Source organism: Phascolarctos cinereus, unplaced genomic scaffold (assembly GCF_003287225.1).
Source record: "Phascolarctos cinereus isolate Bilbo 61053 unplaced genomic scaffold, phaCin_HiC Scaffold_5;HRSCAF=322, whole genome shotgun sequence".
Taxonomy (NCBI): Eukaryota; Metazoa; Chordata; class Mammalia; order Diprotodontia; family Phascolarctidae; genus Phascolarctos; species Phascolarctos cinereus.
In genome coordinates this window covers 326,861,838-326,885,624 of record NW_027555958.1, presented here as the reverse complement: position 1 = coordinate 326,885,624, position 23,787 = coordinate 326,861,838, and the positions used below count along the sequence as shown (strand labels likewise).

The 23,787-nt window shown below is 36.4% G+C and overlaps 2 protein-coding genes across 2 annotated transcripts; both read right to left on the bottom strand.

Moving 5' to 3' along the window:
* Positions 1 to 1,646: 1,646 nt before the first annotated feature.
* LOC110201830 (olfactory receptor 10R2-like) lies at positions 1,647 to 11,211 on the bottom strand. The gene is made up of 2 exons (XM_078155764.1): positions 11,188 to 11,211; positions 1,647 to 2,609 (listed from the first exon to the last, which is right to left on the bottom strand). The coding sequence occupies exons 1-2, from the start codon at positions 11,209 to 11,211 to the stop codon at positions 1,647 to 1,649; spliced, it is 987 nt and encodes a 328-aa protein (XP_078011890.1).
* An 11,446-nt stretch (positions 11,212 to 22,657) lies between these two features.
* On the bottom strand, positions 22,658 to 23,569 carry LOC110201853 (vomeronasal type-1 receptor 2-like). The gene has a single exon (XM_020977725.1). The coding sequence runs from the start codon at positions 23,567 to 23,569 to the stop codon at positions 22,658 to 22,660; it is 912 nt and encodes a 303-aa protein (XP_020833384.1).
* Between the last annotated feature and the right edge of the window lie 218 nt (positions 23,570 to 23,787).

Genomic DNA, 23,787 nt, shown 5'->3' with positions numbered 1-23,787 from the left:
GAGTTGGGAGTTTGGGCAAATTATGGCCTTCCTGGGCCTCAACTCCTCATCTCTAAAATGAGGGTGTGGGACGAAATTATATCTGAGGTAGCTTCCAGCTCTTTATGTATAACATATTATTTTGTGATAAATCAGGAATTCTCCATTAATGTGACTATGAAAGTTCAACTAGAATGCCTAGCAATGACTTTGTTACTACTATCTGACCTCCCTCCCTCCAAACCCTGCACACAATACTCTACTTGGGTTATCTGGTAGCTCATTAAGACATTTTCCCTCTGGCATGAGACTTTTGAAGCAGATTCAGAAACAACCATGATTTTTCAAAATATAAATTCCTTTAAGGCAAATACTCTTATTTTTGTCTTTGTATTCTGAGTTTCTGTCAGGAAAAGTCAAGGAAGACTTACAGCAGGTCAGATGGCCCCCATATGGAGACTTTGTTGAGACAATGATTAAGAACTGAATAGAATGGAGAGGCATGGATGGTTTATCACCTGCATCATTGGGGGAACCCCAAAATCAATGAGATCACAGGTCCATTAGAATACTGATTATCCTAAGTACCTTAATTTTTTTAATGGGCTTGTGATTCAATCAGAAAAAGGATAGGCTTAAAAAATGATTTTTTGATTTTAATTCCTAATTTGGGAATACTGTATGCTATTTAGAAGGTATAAACACTGAGTTTATAGCCCATACACATCAGCATCATTGTGTTCATACAAGGGCAGGATATCCAAGGAGAGTTCTGCAATAAAATGTGCCTTGCAATCTCCCACACTCATTCTCTGCTCTCTCACTGAAATTCACTTAAAAAATACTATCTCTCTATCCACTTTCTATTCTTCTTAGAACCCAGGCCAGCTTCCCAGCACCTCTTCACACAAATGCTTTCTGTGTCCTAGACCCCAATTTGCTGAAGTAAGGCCTAGATGACAGTGTATGTACCTAAATGTCCTTTCCCACAGTATGGGATGCTCTGTGGCAACACTTGGAAGCACTCCACATGGCAAAGAATGAGTTTTCCAATAACTGAAGAATCTTTTATGGAAAGGTCATTAGGAGTCATACCTAAAGGTACACAATCTATTGGTGAAAAGTCAGACTGAACTTTTCCTGAGCCTCAGAGAGAATTAACTGGGTGAACATTCTCCACCTCATCAATTAAACTCTCTCCTACTAATAACTGATATTTACAAACTTTAAAATTTCCAAAGTGCTTTCAACATATTTTATGATTTGAGCCTCACAACTAAACCATAAAGTAGAGACTATATGCGTTATAATCTCTATTTTACAGATGGGAAAATTGAGGCTTATGGTGGTTAAATGACTTGACTGTAGCATTCCAATTAATATAAGAGATGAGATTGAATCCAGGTCTTTCTGACTTCAAAATCAGCATTCATTCTGCTACCCTATATTGCCTCGTAATGCATGATACCTTTTTTTCTGGCATTAAATCCTCCTGCCAATTCTCACACATAACAGCCTAAAATGCTTTCTATGTATGCACATTCTCTTCAGAAAAATCCCCACACCAATTTGAAAAGTATCCAGCCAATGGAATAGCACCTAACCAAGGGATATGACCACATCTCTTCATGACATGATTATGTGCCCATACTTGTGAAATGTTAAAGTTATATGGTTTTATGGGGAAACTCACCCCAGCTGATCACTTTCTGAATAGCTACCTGGACAGCTCTATTCCTGAGACTGTAAACCATGGGATTCAGCAAGGGAGTAATAATGGTATAAGTAACTGTTATCAACTGGTCTTTAACTGATGTCACTCTGGATGAGGGTCTCAGGTAAACAAAGGATGCACAGCCATAATGAACTACAACCACTGTTAGGTGGGAGACACAGGTAGAAAAAGCCTTCCGTTTCCCCTCAGCCGATGGAATCTTCAAGATGGTGCTGACAATGAAGCCATAGGAAATGCAGATGAAAATAAATGGGACCATGAGCACAAAGACACTACAGATAAGTATGAATAACTCATTGACATAAGTGACACCACAGGCAAGGTGAATAACAGGTGAAATGTCACAAAAATAGTGGTTGATCTTATTAGAGTTACAGAAGGGCAAGGTGAAGACCAAGGATGTGACTACTATTGAGATCAAAAAGCCAGTCACCCCACAAATGGTTACTAATACTCTGCATGTCCTCCAGTTCATGAGGATGGGGTAGCGTAGAGGGTGGCAGATGGCAGCATAACGATCATAACCCATTACAACCAACAACAGGCAATTGGTGGCTGCAAAGCCAAGGAAGAAGGACATCTGAACAGCACAGCTAGTGAAGGAAATGGTCCTGAGCAAAGACAGAAGATTGGTGAGCATCTTTGGCAGGATAACAAAGGTATAGCAGGTCTCAGACACAGAGAGAGCACCTAGGAAGAAGTACATGGGGGTATGGAGACTATGTTCCAGGATGATGACCATGACAATGGTGATGTTCCCAATCAGAATGACAAGGTAGAGGAAAAGGAAGATAACAAAAAGCAAAAGCTGCATTTCTTGGAGGTTGGAAAAGCCCAGCAAGAGGAATTCAGTAACCATGGTTATGTTCGCAGGAAGCTGTCCCCAGGGAATGACCTGCAGAGAGGAGCAAGGGAGAAAGAGGCTGCTGAGTTTTATAGACTAAGAAAACTGGGGAACATTTATTCTGAATTATCTAGGAGTTTGCTACTATTTTGGGTTTGTTCAATAGATACTTAAATAAAAGGAAAGAAATGCAAGGAGGAGATTTGGAAGAAGGAGTAGTAGTTAGTAGTGAGTGAGTGGGATATAGATATAATTAAGTGAGAAGCTTAAGGCTCCTAAACATTTGACTGCTCCCACTGACTGGACTTAGACTAGATACTTAAGGTGTTACATTTGAGATTTCCTGAGACTTTGGAGGACTTCCCCAAGAGGATAAAGAATATTTGGGCTTAAATTTTTCACAAGCATTCAAAAGAACTTAGTTAGTATGAGCGTTCCTGTGGTCTTGATAAAGGGACTTTCTTCCAGTTATGGAGACACTACTCACTGAGGCTTACAGGCTAGAGTGAAATACAAGCAGATAAGAAGGTGGACTAAAGACTGAAAGGAGAGAAATTGGATGAGTGGCAAAGGAGGGGGACTAAGAGCTAATACCCTGAAGGCCAAACCAGCAGATGTGGCACCTGTTAACAGAGGGGGAAACTGAAATACAGTCAGCAGCAGCTCTTTTTTCCATGCTTTCCCAAAGCTCAATATTACTTAAGCTTCAAGCTCTTATAACAGCTTTTCATATCTTCTTTGCTTACATTTTAATTATTTACTGCTAATAAATTCCATGACTATTATTATATGTAATAAATTTCATGACTGTTAAGAGTGGTTTGGCTGTCAGCCTATAAATTTGTGCCATGAGATGGAAAGATGAGAAGCTAGCCTATGGAAAAAGAGATTTCCTCATTCTTATTATGGAATGGAGGGCCAAGACAACCAGTGAATGGATAAGATGACATCATCCACATGAAAGATGCTGAAAGCCCTGCTTGTGAGAACCTGGAATATAACAGGCTGGTTCTCAGAGAATGGATTCATAACAATTATGTAACAGTAGGAATAAAGTCTAAGATTTCCCCACCCCATCCCAACATCTTTGGTGTCTTTCCCTGACTAAGGTATTTTAAGAATTCAAAATGCTATTAAAATCACTTTGCCTCCAACACTGATAACCTCTTTGTGCAATTGAGTTGGTCTAGGCTATCTGCTTTCCACATCATTGCTCTCTTCAGTGATATTTCTACTTCCTCCTTAATCATTTTTTGATACTGTAGTGTTACAGTCCAAGTATAGTAGCTCCTCCATACTTGATAATGAACTCTGTGTTTTGTTACATATTTACATCTACATATGTTTACATATATATGTACATAAGTATGTATTTGTAGATGTTGACATCTTCATCTTTTTTTCTTATCTTTATTGCTGCTTTAGCCTTAAATGCATTAAGATTATTTTGCTTAGTTGGGCCTCTTGCCAAGTTTTCTTCAAACAGGTTTTATCCTCCATTGCTTCTATTTTATAGAACAATCCTGTTCATAATTTTCCATGATCCTATATTAGACCAATTGATATTCTAAGCCAGTGTTGTCCTTAGCTACCATATCTTCACAAAGAAGGCATTTGTTCCCTAACATGGTTTTCCAGTTTCTGTGTTCTACTTGTAGTGATTGTGGCACTTTGGTTAAACTTCAACATGAAGTTATTTTAATAACTGTTGATTTCCTTTCCTCTATATCACCTTTCTTATTATCAATAACTTCCTTAAACAAGTCAGGTTGGAAGCCTAAACAACAATTTGCCCAAAGGGCTATAGAAAGTGTTCATACCCTTTGCCCCAGCAATACCTCTGCTAGGCCTGTACACCAAGGAGATCAAATTAAAAGAAAAAGGACCCATATGTTCAAAAATATTTATAGCAGCTCTTTTTGTGGTGTCAAAGAATTGGAAATTTAGAGGAAACCCATCAGTTGGGGAATGGCTGAACAAATTATAGTATATGATTGTGGTAGAATACTATTATGCCAATAAAAACTGATGAAGGGAAAGGTTTTGGAAAAAAACCTGGGAAGATTTATATGAATTGATGCAAAATGAAATAAGCAGTATTATAAAAATTATAAAAATAATCAATTGTATAAGACTTAGTAATCCTGATCAATATCAATACAATGATCTCCCAGAACTTCAAGGACTCATGATGTAAAATGCTATCTACCTTCAGATAGAGAACTGATGGACTCAGAGTACAGATTGAAGCAATTTTTCCCCTTTCTTTTTTTTTAAGAACATGGCAAACAAATGGAAATATACATATTTACATGAATTTATATATTGTGTTTTTCTTGCCTTCTCAGAGTGGGGGAGGGGCTGGAAAAATATAAAAAGAATTTGGAACTGAAAATAAAAATAAAAATTTAAAAGGTAAAATTGGTGTTATTTTAGTTTCATATTACATTTTTAAATATTAGTTTTCTCTGGATTTGTATTGATTTTGTTCTTTATGTTAAAAAGTCAGTGGATTGACTGTATACTGACAGGTAATTTAGAAATGACTTTCATATCACTAATAAGTTATTTCCTATCTGTTAAGGTATAATCAATTTCATTATTTCTAATGTCATTTTGGTGAACACCATGTCTCACTCTTTTATTAGTGTATTTATGGTGCATTGCCGACTTCTGCATAATCTGTCAAATATTTGGTCTCTCTCTCATTCATTATTCCTGAACAATACTTCTTCACATATTTTCCACTGTACTCCACTAGTCGCACTTTTACAATGAAATCAATAATGATCAAAGCATATGCTGATTAGATTTGAAATTTTTACCAATTTTTTTCAAAGAATTTTTCTACCTCTTCATCATCTGCTATAGATGTTAGTGCACAAGAAAGATTTTTTTTAAAAAATGAAAAAGGCACACAAATTAAATACCTGACATCTAATCTATTCAATCTAGTTACTGGTGCTTAAAAATATAGATAATGGAAGAAAAACAGACTAGAGAGTGACTTATAGTCATTCATTAAAGAATGTTAAATTATTTAAATAAATTACTTTAACAAGGAAAGCATATTTGACTAGAATCAGCCTTTATTAGCAAACAAATGATTCACTTAACAAACAAAGAATTATGGAAACTAGGGTATTATCTCAAAAATAAAGGTAACTCTAGTTTCAATTGCCATTCCCAAAGAGATTATAAATACTGATATTGTATCTTTAACAAGCAATTCAGTCTTAGGGAGTTGCAATTTTACTTGTCATTTTGGAGAGACAGTTAACTCTAATGTCTGAAAAGAATATCAAGTAAGGTAACAACAAAATACTAATAATGCCCTTCCTGAAAATTTGACTTTAATTATTAATCTTGAAAAGAAATATAATGAATGGGGCAGCGAGGTGGCACAGTGGATAGAGCCCAGCCCTGAAGTCAGGAAGACCTGAGTTCAAATCCTGCCTCAGACCAAACACTTCACACTTACTAGCTGTGTGACCCTGGGCAAGTCACTTAATCCCAACTGCCTAAAAAAAAAAGAAAGAAAAGAAACATAATAAAGAGTATTCTTGAAAGACTTTGACTATTATCATGAGGAAGCTAAACGATGGGAATATGTTTCCAGAATTGAGAAGTTAGAAGTTTCAGTTATGGTTGGAAGTGACTATGGTCATGATCTTCTTCACAAGTGACATTGTAAATAAGTACTTATGTTGCTGTTTTATTGGGGTTTTTTTGTACCATTAGTAAATTGTACAGTCAAAAACCTTGATGTTACTATAAGTCTAGAAGATTAGGAGACTTAAGGAAGAAAGATGAAATAAAGAGGATTTTCTAGCACATATATTATTAAATTGACAGGGGTGGAGTTCAGAATTAATTGACTAGGGAGAAAAGTACTACAATTTAAGCATAATGAAAAAAAATTACATAAGAATCAAACCCTTGCTACTCTTTAATCCCAGAAATAATTCATTATAACCAGCAGGATTCATACCAGGATGTAAGAATGAATCAACATTATAAAAGCAAACAATACAGTGAATCATATCAAAACAAAAACAGAGACAGAGACAAGATGGCCGAGTAAAGGCAGTGACTCACCTGAGCTCTCCCCTAAAACACTCCAAATACCTTTATATAAAGACTCTAAAAAAATTCTGGAACATAAGAACACACAAAAAGGTACAGTGAAACAATTTTCCAGACCAAGACATCTTACTAGGTCAGCAGGAAAGGTCTGTTGCACCATGGTGAGAGAGAAGCACAGTTCAGAGCAGGCCATGCCAGCACAGACCATGGACCAGCAAATCAGGAGCAGGCCTCCCAGCAACTGAATCAATGGCAGGAGTGGCTGTTTCCAGACTTCTCAGCCCAAAGACTCCAAAGACAACTTAGAAAGTTGGCAGGAAAGTTCTGTTGGACCTGGGTGAGAGTGAAGCACAATGTAGTGCAGGCCATGCCAGCATAGACCCAGCCCCAGCAAACCAGGAAAAGGCCTTGGGAGCCACTGAATCAGCAGCAGCAGCTGCTGCTTCTGGAGCTCTCAGTCCACAGATGGTAAGAGGGTCGAACAATTGGTCAGAAGGAGATTACAGGGGTTTCTTTGCTGAACTGGGGACATAACTCTGTTGTTTCACCCATATTTGGATACAGGCCACAGTGCCAGATCATAGGCAAGAAGGAGCACTAGTATACTGGAGCTTGCAGCCACAGTAGAACAGGAATCCTCCTCATAGTTCCAGGGCAGAAAAGAGTGCTTTTGGTCATTCACAGACCAGAGCACAGGCCAAGAGAGTAATAAATACCTCTCCTTAGACCATACCACCTCAGAAGAACTGAAAACTTATAGGTCCCTAGAAGTATTTCTGAAAACAACTGCATAAAATCCCTGAAGCTTGGGACAGTGTTCCCTTCACTCTGGAAGCAGAGGCCAACTTTAACAAAGAGTTAAAGGTCAAGTTGTAGACTGGGAAAATGAGCAATAACCTAGAAAACATACCAGTTCATATTCTGATCAGGAAAGCCAATAAAAAGTCACAGAGAATAATTTTTCCAGCCCAGGGCAGCTTAAGAATATGGATAGAGAGGGAGGTAAGGTGCCTGTCCAGGAACACAGCACATTAGTAGCAGGGGCAGCAGTGCAAGCATAATAACACCCAGTGCAAGTAAAGGACCTGAGAATGAGCATGTGCTTGTGTACAGAGCAAGAAACAAGTTCCAAAAGCTTAGTTGTGTGGCACTGATCCCAGGAGCAGAGGGGGATTCAGTTCTAGCCTTTGGCCTGTATATAACCCTACTGTAGAACAACCAGGGAAGAAAACAAAGACCAAAGGAGAGTCCAGCTGTTTAGTGATTCTAAACCTGCAGAACTTCCTAGTGGGTGACAGTAACTGAGTCCAGCAGCAGTTTACTAAAACTTAACCACATACAAAACACAGAATCAAAGCTGGAGTAATGAACTTACAAAGCTTATACCAGAGAGGAAATGTATAAACCTCTCCCCAGATCACACCACCTTGGAAGTATGGTGAAACATACAGGTCCCCAAAATGAGCTGCTAAAACAGAAGAAAAACATAAAAAGACCGTGCTTCAAACCAGGTGAGCAGAGTCCAAAACTAACATAAAGTCCAGACTCAAGAAGCAGTCTGGAAGAATGGGCAAACAAAAAAAAATGACCAAAAGAATCTATATGGTGACAAAAAAAAGCTCAAGAAACAAAACACAAAAGACAATGATACGAAGAGATCTACAGTCAAAGCCTGAAAGAAAATGCAGATTGGATATAAGCCCAACAATAATTCCTAGAAGAGCTAAACAAAGTGTTTTTGCAAAGAAGATTTTGAAAACCAAATAAGAATGATAGAAGGAAAAGTAGAAAAAGCAATTAGTTACACAAGACAGATATGAAGAGAGAACTAATAGTTTTGTAAAAGAGGAACAAATCATTAGTTAAGAAAATAATTCCTTAAAAATTAGAATTGACCAAATGGTAAAATAAATACAAAACCTTATTGAAAAAAGAAATGCTAAGGATAAGAAAGATAACTATAGACCAATTCCCCTAACAAATAATGGTGCAAACATTTTAAATATATTAGTAAAGTGATTACAACAGCATATTACAAAGATTATCCTCTATGACCAGGCTAGATTCACACCAGGAATGCAGGTCTGATTGTATATTAAGAGAACTATAAACATAATTGGCCATATCAATAACAAAAAAAAATTATACTATTATTTCAATGTATGCAGAAAAAGCTTTTGACAACACAACACTCATTCCTAATCAAAAAAAAAAAAACACTAGAAAACATAGGAATAGAGCTTTCCTTAAGATGATAGGTAGTATCTAAAACCAAGAACAAGCATTGTCTCTAACAGGGATAAGTTACAAGCCTTTCCAATAAGATGAGGGGTGAAGTAAGGATGTCCATTAACACCATTATTGTTCAATAATGTGTTAGAAATGCTAGCTATAACAATAAGACAAGAAAAAGAAATAAAAGGAAAAATCATAAGTAATGAGGAAGAAAAGCTATCACTTTTTGCTGATGATATAATGATTTACTTAGAGAACTCTAGAAAGTCAGCTAAAAAGCTAGTCAAAACAATTAATAGCTTCAGCAAAGTGGCAGGATATAAAAGAAAACCACACAAAGCAACAGCATTTCTATTTATTACTGATGCAACCCAGCAGGAAGAAATAGAAAGAAAAATTCCATTAAAAATAAATGAAGACAGTATAAAATACTTGGCAATCTGCCTGCCAAAACACATCCAGAAACTATATAAACACAATTGCAAAAGTCTCTTCATACAAAAACTGCTCATGGGTAGGCAGAGTCAACATAATAAAAATGATGATATTACCTAAATTAATTTACTTATTTAGTGCCATACCAATCAAGCTACTAATGAACTCCTTTATAGAGCTAGAAAAAAGGTCAAAAATATCAAGGGAATCAGTGAAAAATAATAAGAAGGAAGGGTACCTAGCAGTAGAACATCTCAAACTATACTACAAAGCTGTAAATATTGAAATTATTTGGTACTGGATAAGAAATAGAGTGGTTGATCAATGGAATAGATTAGATACATAATACATAGAAGAAATAATCACAAGTTATGATCTATGATTGGGATGGAATATTCTTCTGCTACAAGAAATGATAAAGGGCAAGGTTCCAGAAAAACCTTGCAAGACCTGTATGAACTAATGCAAAGTAAAGTGAACAGAACCAAGAGAACAATCTAAATAGTAATATCAATATTATAAAGATAATCAACTTTGAAAGACCTAATAACTCTTATCAATACAATGATCCACCATAATTCCCAAGGACTCCTGATAAAATATCTCTTTCTACAGCCTCCCCCAAAACAGTACCACTGTTTAATACTCTCATGCATTCCCAGGTCCCTTCTTAAATCATAGAATTCAGAGGTAGGAGGGACTTGAGAAATTATCTACAATGACTCCTGCTTGAATCATGAATCCCCATTGTAACAGCTTTAAAAGAGAGCATTACTTCCAGTAACTACTTCAAGTTACTGCCTTATAAAGCAGCTCATTAGATATTCAGATGACTCAATTATTAGAAGCATCTTTCTTAAATTGAACTAAAATCTCTCTCCTTGTAACTTTTTCATTAGTACCAGTTTTACCTTCTAGAGTCAAGCAGAATAAATTCCTATTCAACATTGCAACCTTTTAAACACTTCAAAACCAGCTAGTTAGTGTCTAAGGGAGAATTTCAATTTTCGTCCTGAATCCAGGTCAAGCACTATGTTCACTACACCATTGCAAAGATTGTATCTTATTTATATTAATTTCACCAACCCTGAGAGGAAGGTATTATATTTTTATCAGATATGTGTTGGTCTAAGTGGCTGTTGAGGTCCTTTCTAACTAAAATGCTGTGATTCTGTGATCCTCATTTTACAGATAAAGAAAGTAAACCCCAAAGAGATTAAGTGAGGCAAGTTAGGTAGTGCAGCAGATAGAGAATTGAACCTGGAGTCAGAAACACCTTAATTTAAATCCAGTCACAGACACTTACTAGCTGTGTGATCCTGGGCAAATCACTTAACTCAGTCTGCTTCAGTTTCCTCATCTGTAAAATGGGAATAATAATTGTACCTACCTCCCAGGGTTGTTGTGAGTATCAAATGAGATAATGTTTGCAAAGCTCTTTACAAAACTTAACGCTCTATATACATAGTAGATATTATTATTACTACTAATCGTTGTGATATGCAAAATCTTAAACAGCTTCCAGTTGGTGGGATCAGGAGAAAATCTGGGTTTTCTCACTCCCAGTTCTATATTCTGCCCATTCCGTCACAGAACCAGGGAATAGGGATGCTTATTGAGTTAGAATAGCTCCCCTAGTTTTTGTTCCCAGGGTGGATAAATTGCTGCAGCTGATAGTGGAATGACCAATTCATCAATACATCAACAAACATTTCTTAAGTGTCTCTTATGTGTCAGGCACTGCGCTAGCCACTGGGGGTACAAGTACAAAGAATTGAAATAAACTTTCATTCTATTGAAAGAAATGACTGACAAATAGACTGGTATGGAATTGCCTCCAGGACTTTCCCCAGACAAACTGACTCTCCCTTACCTCATCACTACTCAGGCTCTTCATCCTTAATGTTGGTTTTGTAGCTGACTGGTTCCCAGAGTGAGGCAGGAATGTGAAATTCAAGGAGAATAGCTTCCTAGATGGCAAGATCACCTTTACTTATTTTCCCCTTTTTTATACAATGTGGGTCTCTATGATGACTTAACTCTAGCTCTGGAGTGGCAAAGAGCAGGAAGGGAGTGTGGTTAGAAGGTCAATACATTTATCTCCCTGCTCACATAGCACTCAGGAGGCTATCAGGAAAAGGTGAGATTTCTGGGGTAACAGGTCAGATAAGGAAGATGTAATTGAGGAATGTGGAGATACTTGCACTTGAAAAGGAGGGAAACATGGTGTGGGGAAATGAGAGAGAAACAAGGTGACAAAAAGGATATATAGTCAATTAGCCAGAAAAATTGAAGGTGTAACTGACATGGATGACATGAAGGACACCGTACCTTCTGTAACAGAAATATAAAAGGGAAAACAAAGTCAGAGTTTGAAAGTTCCTTGGTTTCTCTACACCTGCTTTGCTACTTAGGAAATAAAATGACCTCCTGACATTTCAACAGCAGTACTGCCTTCCTTCCCTTCCTGCCTCTTTGTTGTTTCATTCCGCTCATTTTGGTTCCATTATCGCCACACAACCTCCTCCTCAACTCCCCCACCTCCGGCTCAGATAAACACTTAGGACCTCTCTTCACTCCCATATAATCTCCTCCCCCCATTTGTTTGTCCAGTGACTGTAGGGAGTAAAGGACAAGGCAACAGCTCAAAAGAAACTTGATCATCCACGAAATAAGCAAAACAATCCTCAGGCATAGATATTGCTGTCAATATTTCAATAGTCAGGAGGTGCTTGTGAGTTAAAATCCCCATTCCCTTAATAGTGTCTTCATCTATTTCACATAAAGAACCTCATACCCATTTCTTAAGTCCAGTCTCAAATATGAGCCCTAGGGCCCAATGGCATAGTTTCCCGTATTTCTGTAGCTGGTTCTTCTTTCTGGACCAGGGAACCCCAAAATGAAAATCTCTGTAATAATCTCCTCTTGCCATGTGATGTGGAAGTCCCTCCACATGCCCCAAGTACTATGGTCTTACTGAAGGAGATCTAATTCCCTCCAGATATCCCTTCATATCAGTGCCCTCACCTCACATCCTCACAAAGGCTTCCTTCAGTCTCTTCTCCATGGACATTTCATTAAGCTGTCACACCAATGAGCATCATTCAGGGCCTTTTCTTTTGTTTCTGTGCTATCTGTGTCCCCAAAGCTTTTCTCAGAAATTGTGTTACTATTCCCCTAGAGAGTCATTACTATACTGGATTTATACCTCCAATTAGAAACCAATGAGGGCAACCAGGGCCAGTACAGTAACCTCAACAATCTATGCACAGGATGAAAATATTGAGACAGTGATAGTAAGAATTAGAAGGTCACCTCTCAAGAGTTCATTGTTGATTTATTAAGGATTTGCTAGCTACAGTGAAGAAAACAAGTTCCCTCCCTCAGGTTTCTCTGCCCCAAATCCCTAGGTTCTCATTATCCAGACTAGACACAGAGCTTGCTGACTTCTTCTCTGTCACCCTTACTCCATTCTTATTTTCTGTCTCTGTCCTCAAAAACAAAACAAAAAAATAAAAAAGAATGAGATTTGAGGGACTGAGGAAAGATAACTTGGACTAACAGAGACAGAAAGGATATTACAACAATTATGGTCAGGTCTGGGAAGCAGAAGGGAATAGGTACATGGCCAGGTGAAAGCCACAAAGTCTTTCTCTGACTTAGGGAGCTAAAGAGTTCTGTGGCTGGGAACTCCTCATAGGGAATTAGCTAGGGAAAGAATCTCACATGACTCCTCTTATGGAGCTCAGAAAGGCCGCACTGACCCCCTTTCTCCACAGGGACTCAGCCTTAAGTCAGGTAATAACGGCACCAAAGAAAAGTTCTAGGTACAGAAAGTTCAGTTCCTTTTTAGATAGCACTGGAAGGACAAGCAATCCTGCAGTCACAGAGGCATGAAAACTAAAGCTAAAGCTTGCCCCTCACTGGTGCTTTCTTTTATGTTCACAAAGAAGGTGACCCTGGATTCTATGTGTGTCTTGTTCTATGGGAGGCTGAAAGATGATGTATCATATTCATAGGTATGCCAGATCCAGACTGGCTCCCTTGTCTGCTGGTGCAATGGAAAGAGCACTGATTATTAAATCCAAAGACTTGACCTCAAATCCTAATTCATTCATTCACATGGAATCTTGTATTATACTGAAGAAATAATAGAACCTTTCACAATTTCAATTTTTTTGTTCTGGATAATAGGCATAATAATATTTTTTTCTGAGGCTTCCCAGGGGACACTATTTCACCCACCCAGAACCAGTTGACCCACTGCCTATGACCTCTGTCTTTACCCCTAAGACTTCCTGGGAAGCTTCACAGATACAGCCTAACCACACGTTTTCTGCTTTTGCCCATGTATCAGCCCTGATTCAGCCTGCTTAGCAGTGGTTACATTGCCCTTGAGTCTTCCCAGAGTACCTTGTATCATCCTCAGATCTAGGCATCAAGATTGTAGATTCTGTCCTGAGCCCAGAACTTTTTTCAGCATTCTGGAAATTAATCCCAGACCAGACCTACCACAAATTATGAGCTTTTGTTTCTGTTTAGACTTATCCAGCTCCACCTTATCTACCACAGCCTATTGTAAGATGGGCCTCCTGTGTCTCACAGGACCTAATATCACTCACCGAGTGTCACAAGTCTGGACATAAAAGGAAGACCCTAAATGGTCTAATCACCTCCTTTCATCAATAGACTTCTCTCCAACACTGATAATCTTCCTGAGCTTTTTCCTCAATAGTTCACACTCATCCTTTCATCAGTGCTTAGAGTTAATACAGTGATTCTGTGTGAATCAATAGTTATCATTGTATAAACTCGATTCCCTGTCCTTTATTACCTTCACTTTAATCCTTCTTAGCTCTGACATGTCCAGCTCTTCCAATCCCTTCCATTGTGGAGTGTTTGCTCCATACCTAAGACACCTGTTTCATATTAAAACATTTCTATTTTTACTTCTTCCTTTTTTTTGTACTTATTGAGACCTTGCTCCCTTGCAATGGGCTGTCATCTCTGGTCACCCTTTCCAGCACTAGTTGTACTTTCATTCATATTGTGGTTGTGGTGGAGGAGTTAGAAAACATCTTCTTCCCTATTGCCAAGTCTTCCTGCTACTACAATTAGAGAGAAATCTCTTCCCTTTTCATGTTCATTCAATCCATATTTATTGGCCAATGAAGATTGTGATATTATTATCTGTTGATCTCTATGACACCCTTCTTCCTTCCCCAATGAATTCAATACCTGGTTGAAGGTTTTCTTACTACATCAACATCTACTTTCATAGCAGAAGATTTCAATCTACACATCAATCCTCTCTCAAACATCCTAACTTTCTAGCTATTCAGTTTATTCATTTCTCATAATCAAATCCTCTACTTCACCTCAGCCTCCCACATAAAGGGAGATTTTCCTATCACCCATACATTTTGCCCTTGATTTTCCTATCATCCAAACATGTTCATGAACTCTGAAATTCCTTTATTAATTCATCATCTCATCATTTCATCTTTTCCTCTGCCTTAGAATCACTAATCCCATTCTTTGTTTTCATTATCTATAAGTCCTCAGTTCTTTCCCAGATGAAAAACCCAAGCACTGGGAACTTCTTGGGGAAGAGCCAAGATGGTAGAGTAGAAGAAGATCTGTAGCTGACCTCTCTCAACATTCCCTTTCAAAGAACTTTAAAATAAGGAATCAAATCAAATATGGAGTGGCAGAGCCAGTAAGAGTTCAAAGTGAAACATTACTCTAACCTGAGACAATTTAGGAGATCGGAAGGAGAGATCTGTGACACAGGGTGGAGGTTCATCCAGAGCTCAAACAGCTGCAACACCAAATTTGTAGTTAATGTGGCAACAGCTGCAGCAGTAGCTTCAGGAACTCTATAGCCAGAGATGGTAAGGGGATCAGGCAACTGATAAGAAAAAGATTACAGTGGAGAGAGCACCAGCCCTGAAGTCAGGAGGACCTGAGTTCAAATCTGGCCTCAGACCAAACACTTGACACTTACTAGCTGTGTGACCGTGGGCAAGTCACTTAACCCCAATTGCCTAAAAATAAAAAAAAAGATTACAGGGAACTCCTTTGCTAGCACTGGACACAAGACCAGAGTTGTTTGGCAACTCCATTGCCTATACCTACCTCTGGGTCGTAGTTCAAAGGCAGGAATGAGCCAATATTGGTCGGGGGGAACAGGAAATTGGGAGAAATTTACAGCAAGTTTCTCTGACAAGGATCTAATTTCTTAAATATATAGGAAACTGAGGCAAACATGAAAATAAAAGCCATTTACCAACTTATAAATGGACAAAGGATATGACCAAGAGTTTTCAGAAGAAAAAAATCAGTTATTAACAGTCATATAAAAAATGCTTAAATCATTATTGATTAGACAAATGCAAATTAAAACAACTACCTCACACTTATCAGATTGATTAACATGCCAGAAAAAGGAAAATGACAAACATTGGAGAGGATGTGGAAAAATAAGATCACTAATGAACTATTGGCAGATTTGTAAACTCTTCAACAACTCTGGAGAACAATTTGGAACTATGCCCAAAGAGCTGTAAAACTATGCATACCCTTTGACTCAGCAATACCACTACTAGGTCTATATCCCAAAGAGATCATAGGAAAGGGAAATGGACTTATATCTACAAAAATATTTCTAGAAGCTCTTTTTGCAATGACAAAGAATTGGAAATTGAGAGGATGCCAATCTATTGGGGAATGACCGAACAAGTTATAGTATATAACTGTGAATGGAATACTGTTGTTCTATAAGAAATGATAAGCAGGATGGTTTCAGTTAAACCTGGGAAGACACAGTAATGTCAATTGTGATGATAATCAACTGTGAATTATAGATAAGACAATGATCCAAGACAATTCCAAAGGACTTACAATAAAAATGTTCTCCACCTCCAGAGAGAGAACTGATGAATTGAGGGCAAATTCAACCATGCTTTTTTTTCCACTTTCTTTAGTTTTCTTCTTTCAGTGTATCTGGTTTTGTTTGTTTGTTTTTTGCATCATGGCTAATATAGAAATATATTTTGCATGACTTCACACAGATAATCTATCACACTACTTGCCTTCTCAAGGGGTGGAGGAAGGTTAGGAGGGAGTAGAACATTTGCAACTCAAATTTATTTTTAAATATATGTTAAAAAATTCTAAATGTAGTTTGGAAATATTAACAAAATACAGAAAAATATATTTACCCATGACTGCCTGCATACCCTTCCTTTCCCTATCTTAACACCTTGGTGAGGTGTCAAGGAGCAGAATCTCTTATGCTTCAGCTGAAGTAAAAAAAAAATCAGATGTAGCAATCCTGCTCTCAAACTAAACAAAAGCAAAAATAGACCTCATTAAAAGAGATGAGAAAGGAAACTACATCTTGCTCATAGGTACCACAGATAAAGAAGAAATATCAATACTAAACAAATATACACCAATTGGCATAGCACCCATATTAGAGGAAAAGTGAGTTACAGGAATTGGATGGAATACATTTATGACTGCACATACATAGATTAGCCTTGTCAAGGAGAAAGGCCATCTCTTTGTATGAAACAAGCTAAGGAGAAAATACCGGGAAATGATTAAACAATGTCATTTAGAGAGGAGGAGGAAAAAGAAGGAAGGAAAATGGGAAAACATGGTTAATGGCTTCTAATTCTTCAAGTCAAATATGAGGCAAGCTTCTCAGCTGAGAAGGTGTTGGTGGAGGAAGCAATTGGAGATTTGAAAAAGGATAAAATGATTTATAAAAGCCACTGTGTTAAGTGTGATAGTGAATTGATTATGGGAGTATAGAGCATTGCCTTGTGGCAATAAAGGTCTAGCTGAGATTATGCAATATAAATTTGTATTTGGGGCTAGATAGGGCATGATTGGTAATAGGGGAAAAGTGAGCAAAGACTTCAAAGAAGAAGATAGCATAGAGTTGAGCAGATTCAGTCTAATCATTTTCTTTTCCCCAGTATTGACACCTTGTAGAGGGGATAATAGATTACTGATCATAGTTTAGAACAAGGTACAGTTTTTTTTTCACATTGCAACAACAATTAACAATAAATAAAAACACATGCCTTTAGTACTTATTAAGTATATACAGTTAAAGTTTTCAGTAATCCTTTTACTTCTCTAATTTAAGCATATACTAATGAAAACTTAGTAATCAGAAATTAAGAAAATAATCACACTCTGGAGTTTTTATATATAAAGAGAATATATCATAGTTCATTCATAACCTAAAAGATATCAGCTTCTGTTAGCCTGGACATCTTAAGGCATTGCATAGTAACTCCTAGAGTTATAAGAAAAATCTTATATACTGAGGTATGTTGATACTAAATTGGCCAAAGATGTCATTTTGACACATAATATTCTAGCTGTAATTTTGTAATTTTCATAATCAATAATCAGGCTATATTATAATTCTGTACTATAAGCAAATGTATGTTTACCCAACTTTAGATGCAAGTATTTGTGTTGGGGGAGGAGATCTCAGTTTCCTGGTAAACCAATTTAACTATTTCAGAATGTACAAGGCTTTCCATAGCAACATGTATTCTTACAACTCCATTTCTAACAGAGTTGATAAGATTTTATGTCCTTGCCAATTCTGAAGATCCAGAGGACTGGCAAGTCACCAGAGAACTTTACAGATAATGAGGATTTATATGGTCTTTTGTACTTTTCCCAGCACTGTGTTACTATTCTTCATTTTAAGTCAAAGCATGCCTAAGTAAATACTTAAAACAGTTTTCTAAACCATAATAACAAAGTCTCTGATAAGAAATAGCTAAAATTCATGATTTCACGCCATTCAGATCAAAAGAATTACCTGTGCAATGATTAAATTGTACATTAATCATATATAATTAATAGCATATCTTATTCCATGTTTCCCAAAAATCATGATGCAAGAAATAATAAGCATAATACTAACAGAACAATTTAATGGATTTTTAAATATGGACACAAGAGTTATTTCCAGTTACATAATATTAATCCAGTTGAATCTATTTCTAAACTATCTTTTATGAAATCATTTCATTGTCTACTAATATAGGCATTCTATACTAGTTCATTGAGAACAGTATAGAGTAGTTTTTATCCAATTACACTTAGAGTTAGAAAGGTAAACAAAAACATTTAGGACGGAGATTATCCATGCTGTGAATAATAATGTTCCCAATTAATTTATCAAGTCTATTTTTTTCTAATTTAAGGTATCTTTTATGTCAGTCAACCCCAGTGATCTCAATATGACTTAACTTTGATATAAATATTACATTTATAATTTTTATTCTTACAGTCTCCAAACATTTAGCCTAATGCCAAAATTTAAACACATTGTCCATCAAGCCTTGTTTTACTTACAAAGAGTCAAATATCACAATTGTCCTAATAGGAAAAACACATTTTAGTTTAAATTAGGCTGAAACACAAGTTTATCTAGGACAAAGTCAATTAAATAAAATCTGTTTCTCCAGATACAGATTGTACCAGACAGGATCTAAATTTTTCCAAAAGCCGTTCACTGGCAGCCCTTCAAATTATAGATACTAATGCCTCCAGTGAGTCTACTGCCAAAGATTAACATGACAGTCTTGAATTTTTAATTTTCCCTTTTGGAATTCTTGAGGCTCTTTTGAAATGTGGAAGTTGCAAACATAACTTCTGTAATGTAGTAATGGAATTATAAGTGTGTGTGTGTGTGTCTGTGTGCGCGTGCACGCGCATGTGTGTGTATGTTCCCCACTTAAAGATTAGAATATATACTTATATTGGTCTTTCAAGAACAGAGTTTTAGTATGCTCCAATAATTATTTGCTACAATTCAGGTTTTCTTGAGAAAGATAATGCACTGGTTTGCCAATTACTTCCCTAGCTCATTTACAAATGAGGAACAGAGTTAAGTGACTTACCCAGAGTCATATGCCTAATAAGTGTCTGAGGCCAGGTAAGAACTTGAGTCCTCCTGACTCCCAGACCAGCGCACTATTTACTGAGTCACCTAGCTGCCCCACATGTGTTCCTGAAAAATATCAATTAATTGCAAAACTTTTACTTTTTCTTGATCAAAATTTAAATTTCTCTGAGTTTGGGAAAATATCTTCTCCTCAGAAGGAAAAAAAAAACTTAGAAGAGAAAGAAACAGTTACAAGGCTGTGTAAATAGAGACTGGGCAAATTGTATTTTATTTGACAATTGGATAAGCCCTTCATTTCTATAATAATTGATGTCTTCATTATTCAGAATAAAGCTGTTTTTTCCCAATTCCTAAGGCCCCAAAGTTGCTACATTTTTTCCCAACTTAGGCTTTAAAAGACTGCAAATATATAGTCTATTTCAATTTCTTTTCGGTAACTTTGCTTCTAATTTACCTAAGCAAGAAGGTTCTGCTAAATCATTCCCAGAAAAAACATAGTGGTAAGGTAAAATATTCTCTGAAAATAAAATTTTGCTTATTTTCAAATTATTTGCTTCCTGATTTAAATAAGCCTCTTAATAAGAGTTAATAACAGGTGGTTTTTAAGCACTAGATAATGCTTTAAAGTTGCAAAACTTTTTTCTTTATTTTACTTTGTTTTATTCAACTGGACATAAAATTTTTAATTGTCTTCAGTTCTATTTATTCTCTAGTCATTGAAATCATCCTTTTCCTTTACACTAAAACAATAAATCTGTCATTTTCTAGGAAACAGAAGACTGATAGAGGGGTGCACCGCTCATTTGAAAAAGTGCTTGGGAACAACAACCCCTAAAGCTCACTACATTATTTCAGCACCTATAAAAATCATCAAAACCATATTTTTATCATAATTTTGGGGAATGCAAAGTAACGCTTCCATTCAGTTCATAAATTTAGACTCTAATTAGTTTGCAATGCAATAAATTTTCACAAAGGGGGAAGATCTCTCTCTCTCTGTCACTCTGTCTCTGTCTCTCTGTCTCTCTCTTTCTCTCTCTCTCTCTCTGTCTCTCTCTCCCTCTCTCTCTCTTATTAGAAAAAGTTCTCATTTTTTGCCTGCCAGTTTCTAAAATTTGTGTCACTAAAAGATTACCCAAAACATCAGAATAAATACCTGTTCATTGGGAAGTCCAATTTAACATTAAAATTGAAGTAATTATAGCCATTAAATTACTGATTTGGATATGAAACTTCAACAATTAACTTGTATATATGTAATATTTCAAAAGCAAAAGATGCTTTTTTGCATTACTAGAGTCCAAACATATATTTCTAAAGTTTAACAATACCAGTTTTCCTATATGAAGAATAGATTCATCTAGGAATACTTCTTCTGAATCTATAGGCAATTGTCCCAAAACAAAATTATCAGAACCAGATAAGAACCAACAAAATCTGAGAGATCCTGTTACTATAATTGACTATCAGGGTGGCATTGAGATGTCAGGTTTATATAATTAGTGATAGGGATCATGTTGATTACTCAAGATTTACATTAGATCAGACCAGAATTACTCAGAAATTAAATCAGAGAGGGTAGCTAAGACAGTACAGTAATTACCAATGAAAATCAGAAAAATGCATTAAACAATAACATATCACTGTGATTTTCTCTAGACAGAATTGCAACTTAGTGAGTCAGCTAATTTTTCCTGCCTGCAAACATCTTTAGGTAAAATCTACCTTGTATCCAATAGAAGCACATTGGGACAGAAAATTCTACCTTGATCTGATGTAGTCAGTCCCATCTGGGTTGACAATAATTGAAATAAAAATTACCTGAGTTTTGATTAAGATACTGTTGTTACTCTTAAATCAATGACCCACAGATAGTTAAAGGCAGCTTTATTACATTCGGACTGAAAACTCAACCAATTAAACACAAGAGTCAGTGAGCCTAGAGCATCAGCATTAGTGATCTTATATAGAATGCAAATATATATGTAGCATTAAAAATGGAATTTTAAAGACAGAAGAGAAGGGTTTATACATCTGGAAAAAAAAGTAAGAGAAAGAGAAGACAAAGACACATCCCAGTTGGTCAAAATTGGAATTGGGGCTTCTTTCCCAGCCCTGATTTTTCAGGTGGTGAAACCTTCTAGCTTCCAGCATCAATATCTGAAATTTCAAAATAGAGACTAGGGTGCTGCCTTCTTCATATCATAGTGGCAGCAAGATGTCTAAGCCAGAGTTTCTCTTGTCACAATAGCATTTGAGAAATGGTATCTATGATGGGTCTAAGCAAATATTGAATTGAGATAAAAATGTCAAGACTTTATTCAGCTTTCTAAAGCTTTTTACAAAAATTGACCATGTTTTGGAAAATAAAATGTCATAAATGCAGAAAAGCAAAAATATTAAACAAATTAAAATATGCCACAATAAATATATGGCTGATAAAGGACACTTAAGGAAAGAATTCAAATTTAAGTAGAGACAAAATAGACTGAGGATTATGGGTGATAAAATGCATAGAGCACCAGATTCAGAATCAGGAAGTCCAGAGGTCAAATCTCAGCTCCAAAAGGTACTGTATCTGCGACACCAGGTAAATTCTTTACCCTCTCTCACCCTTGGTTTCTTTATCTGTAACACTTGGATAATAACAGCACTTAATTGAAAGCATTATTATGAGAATGCAGTGAGAAAATATATGTAAAGAACTTTGTAAACAACAAGTGCCTATAAAAATGTTAATTAATATGAAGCAAATATAGAAGAATATGTGAATCAAAGAACAAATCATAGAAATAATATATAACACCATCAAAGGAAGTGACAATAATAAGCCAACATAGCAAAACTTTTGGGATTTAGCCCAAGTGGTCAATAGGGGAAAATGTATATCTCTAAATAATTTTATTTATGAAAGAAAGAAAAAATTAGGTGTGCAATTTTAAAAAAAGAAAAATTGGAAAACAATTTTATACCCACTAAATATAAAAAGAGATTTTTAAAATTTAAAGAGGTAAACAAATTTGAATACACCCTGTCTGAGATCTGCATAGACAGAACCTTAGGCACTGAGATAAACAACCTTAATTCAAGCAAAATAGGTTTCAGTGCTGCAAAACCTGAAAAATCAAATTAATAGAAATCATGATGTGGCTCAAGTTGCCAACTTCCAGCCCAGGAATAAAAAAAATCAGTGTGGAGACTAGTGAACTTTGTATAAAAGTGTTAGTCTTTCCAACTGACACCTTGCAGGCCACTAGTGTCACATGACCATTTGGGTGATCAAGATTGGGATTATCACAGGGGTTTAACTCATATGACTGAAATCTTAACAATAGAGATCAAGGAGAAAAATCCGGTAAATTCTTGGACATCAATGCAATATGTGAAGATGGAATTTTTATTCCATTATTGAAAAAAAAAAACAGGTTCTGGGGTACCTGCTTATACTGCTGATCAGCACAAAGGGGCAGAAAGTTGGAAAACACCCGGTCATAAAGGAAGAAACATGTAACATCCAGGAACTAGATGTTTGAGAAGACCTATAAAGAACAAAAAAGATAGAACTGGCTAAATGAAAACAGATAAAACTGTTCATAAGCATCGTAACAGTCTTGACAGCCCTGATCTCAGGAGAAGTTCTAAGGGTGAAGCTGATGCTATAAATGTAAAGGACTTGATGGTGGTGTTTTTGCATCATAAATATGATATATATACTGTTACATATTGTGAGTCCAAACCACACAGAATCATAAAGGGTCTTCCATAGTATAATGTTGAAGGTGTTCATGGCGTAAATAGTCAAAGTGCAAATATCTGAGTTCCAGTTGTCCCTAAAACTTGAACTATTTGGGGGTGTAACCATATGTATGGGAATAGCTCCTTCTATTAGTAGACTGAGAATCCAACAGAGGATAAAGGAAGGAATGATGTACTTTGGAGCTCTTGTTTTGAGCACTGTGTACATAGGGCTGTGTAAACTGATAGAGATGGCCTGAAAACTACTCAAAAGGCACATGCTGCAGAGTGAAAGGCTACGAAACACTCTGTCTAGGTAGACTATAGTTTTACAAGCAATATCACCAAGGAAATTTCTTACTCCTAAAAGTGTCACTGTCCGGGTCATTCCCTTAATAAGAAGTAACAAGACATTCATAAGGGACAGATGAGTGAGAATCAGATCTATGGGTTTTCCCTTATGACCATGGATAAAATTGAATATGTAGAAATAAAGTAGGAGTGAATTCCCTAGGATTCCAACTACAATCTGGTTGGCAAAGAGAGTTCCAAAGATTTTTTCATTAGAAAACATTTTTTAAATGCATTGTCAGAGAAATCAGGGGAAAAAATTGCAAACGCATCCAAAGTGACTTGAAAAGAAATATAAAATTCTCCTTATTATTAATTCTTTTCAACATCTACAAACCTTCTCAACTTCCATATCATAGGATCATAATTTTAGACCTAGCAGAGACCTTAGAGGTTATCCAGTCCAGCCTCATTAATTTCACATGTAACTGAGTTCCAGAG

What these genes read in the sequence shown, in the direction of transcription:
- LOC110201830 (XM_078155764.1), bottom strand. Translation starts at nt 11,211, where the DNA reads ATGAAGAGCCTGAGTAGTGATGAG. An exon ending in AGAGCCTGAGTAGTGATGAG is followed by an intron (nt 2,610 to 11,187) that starts GTAAGGGAGAGT and finishes TCCTCTCTGCAG; the next exon opens with GTCATTCCCTGGGGACAGCT.
- LOC110201853 (XM_020977725.1), bottom strand. Translation starts at nt 23,569, where the DNA reads ATGTTTTCTAATGAAAAAATCTTTGGAACTCTCTTTGCCAACCAGATT.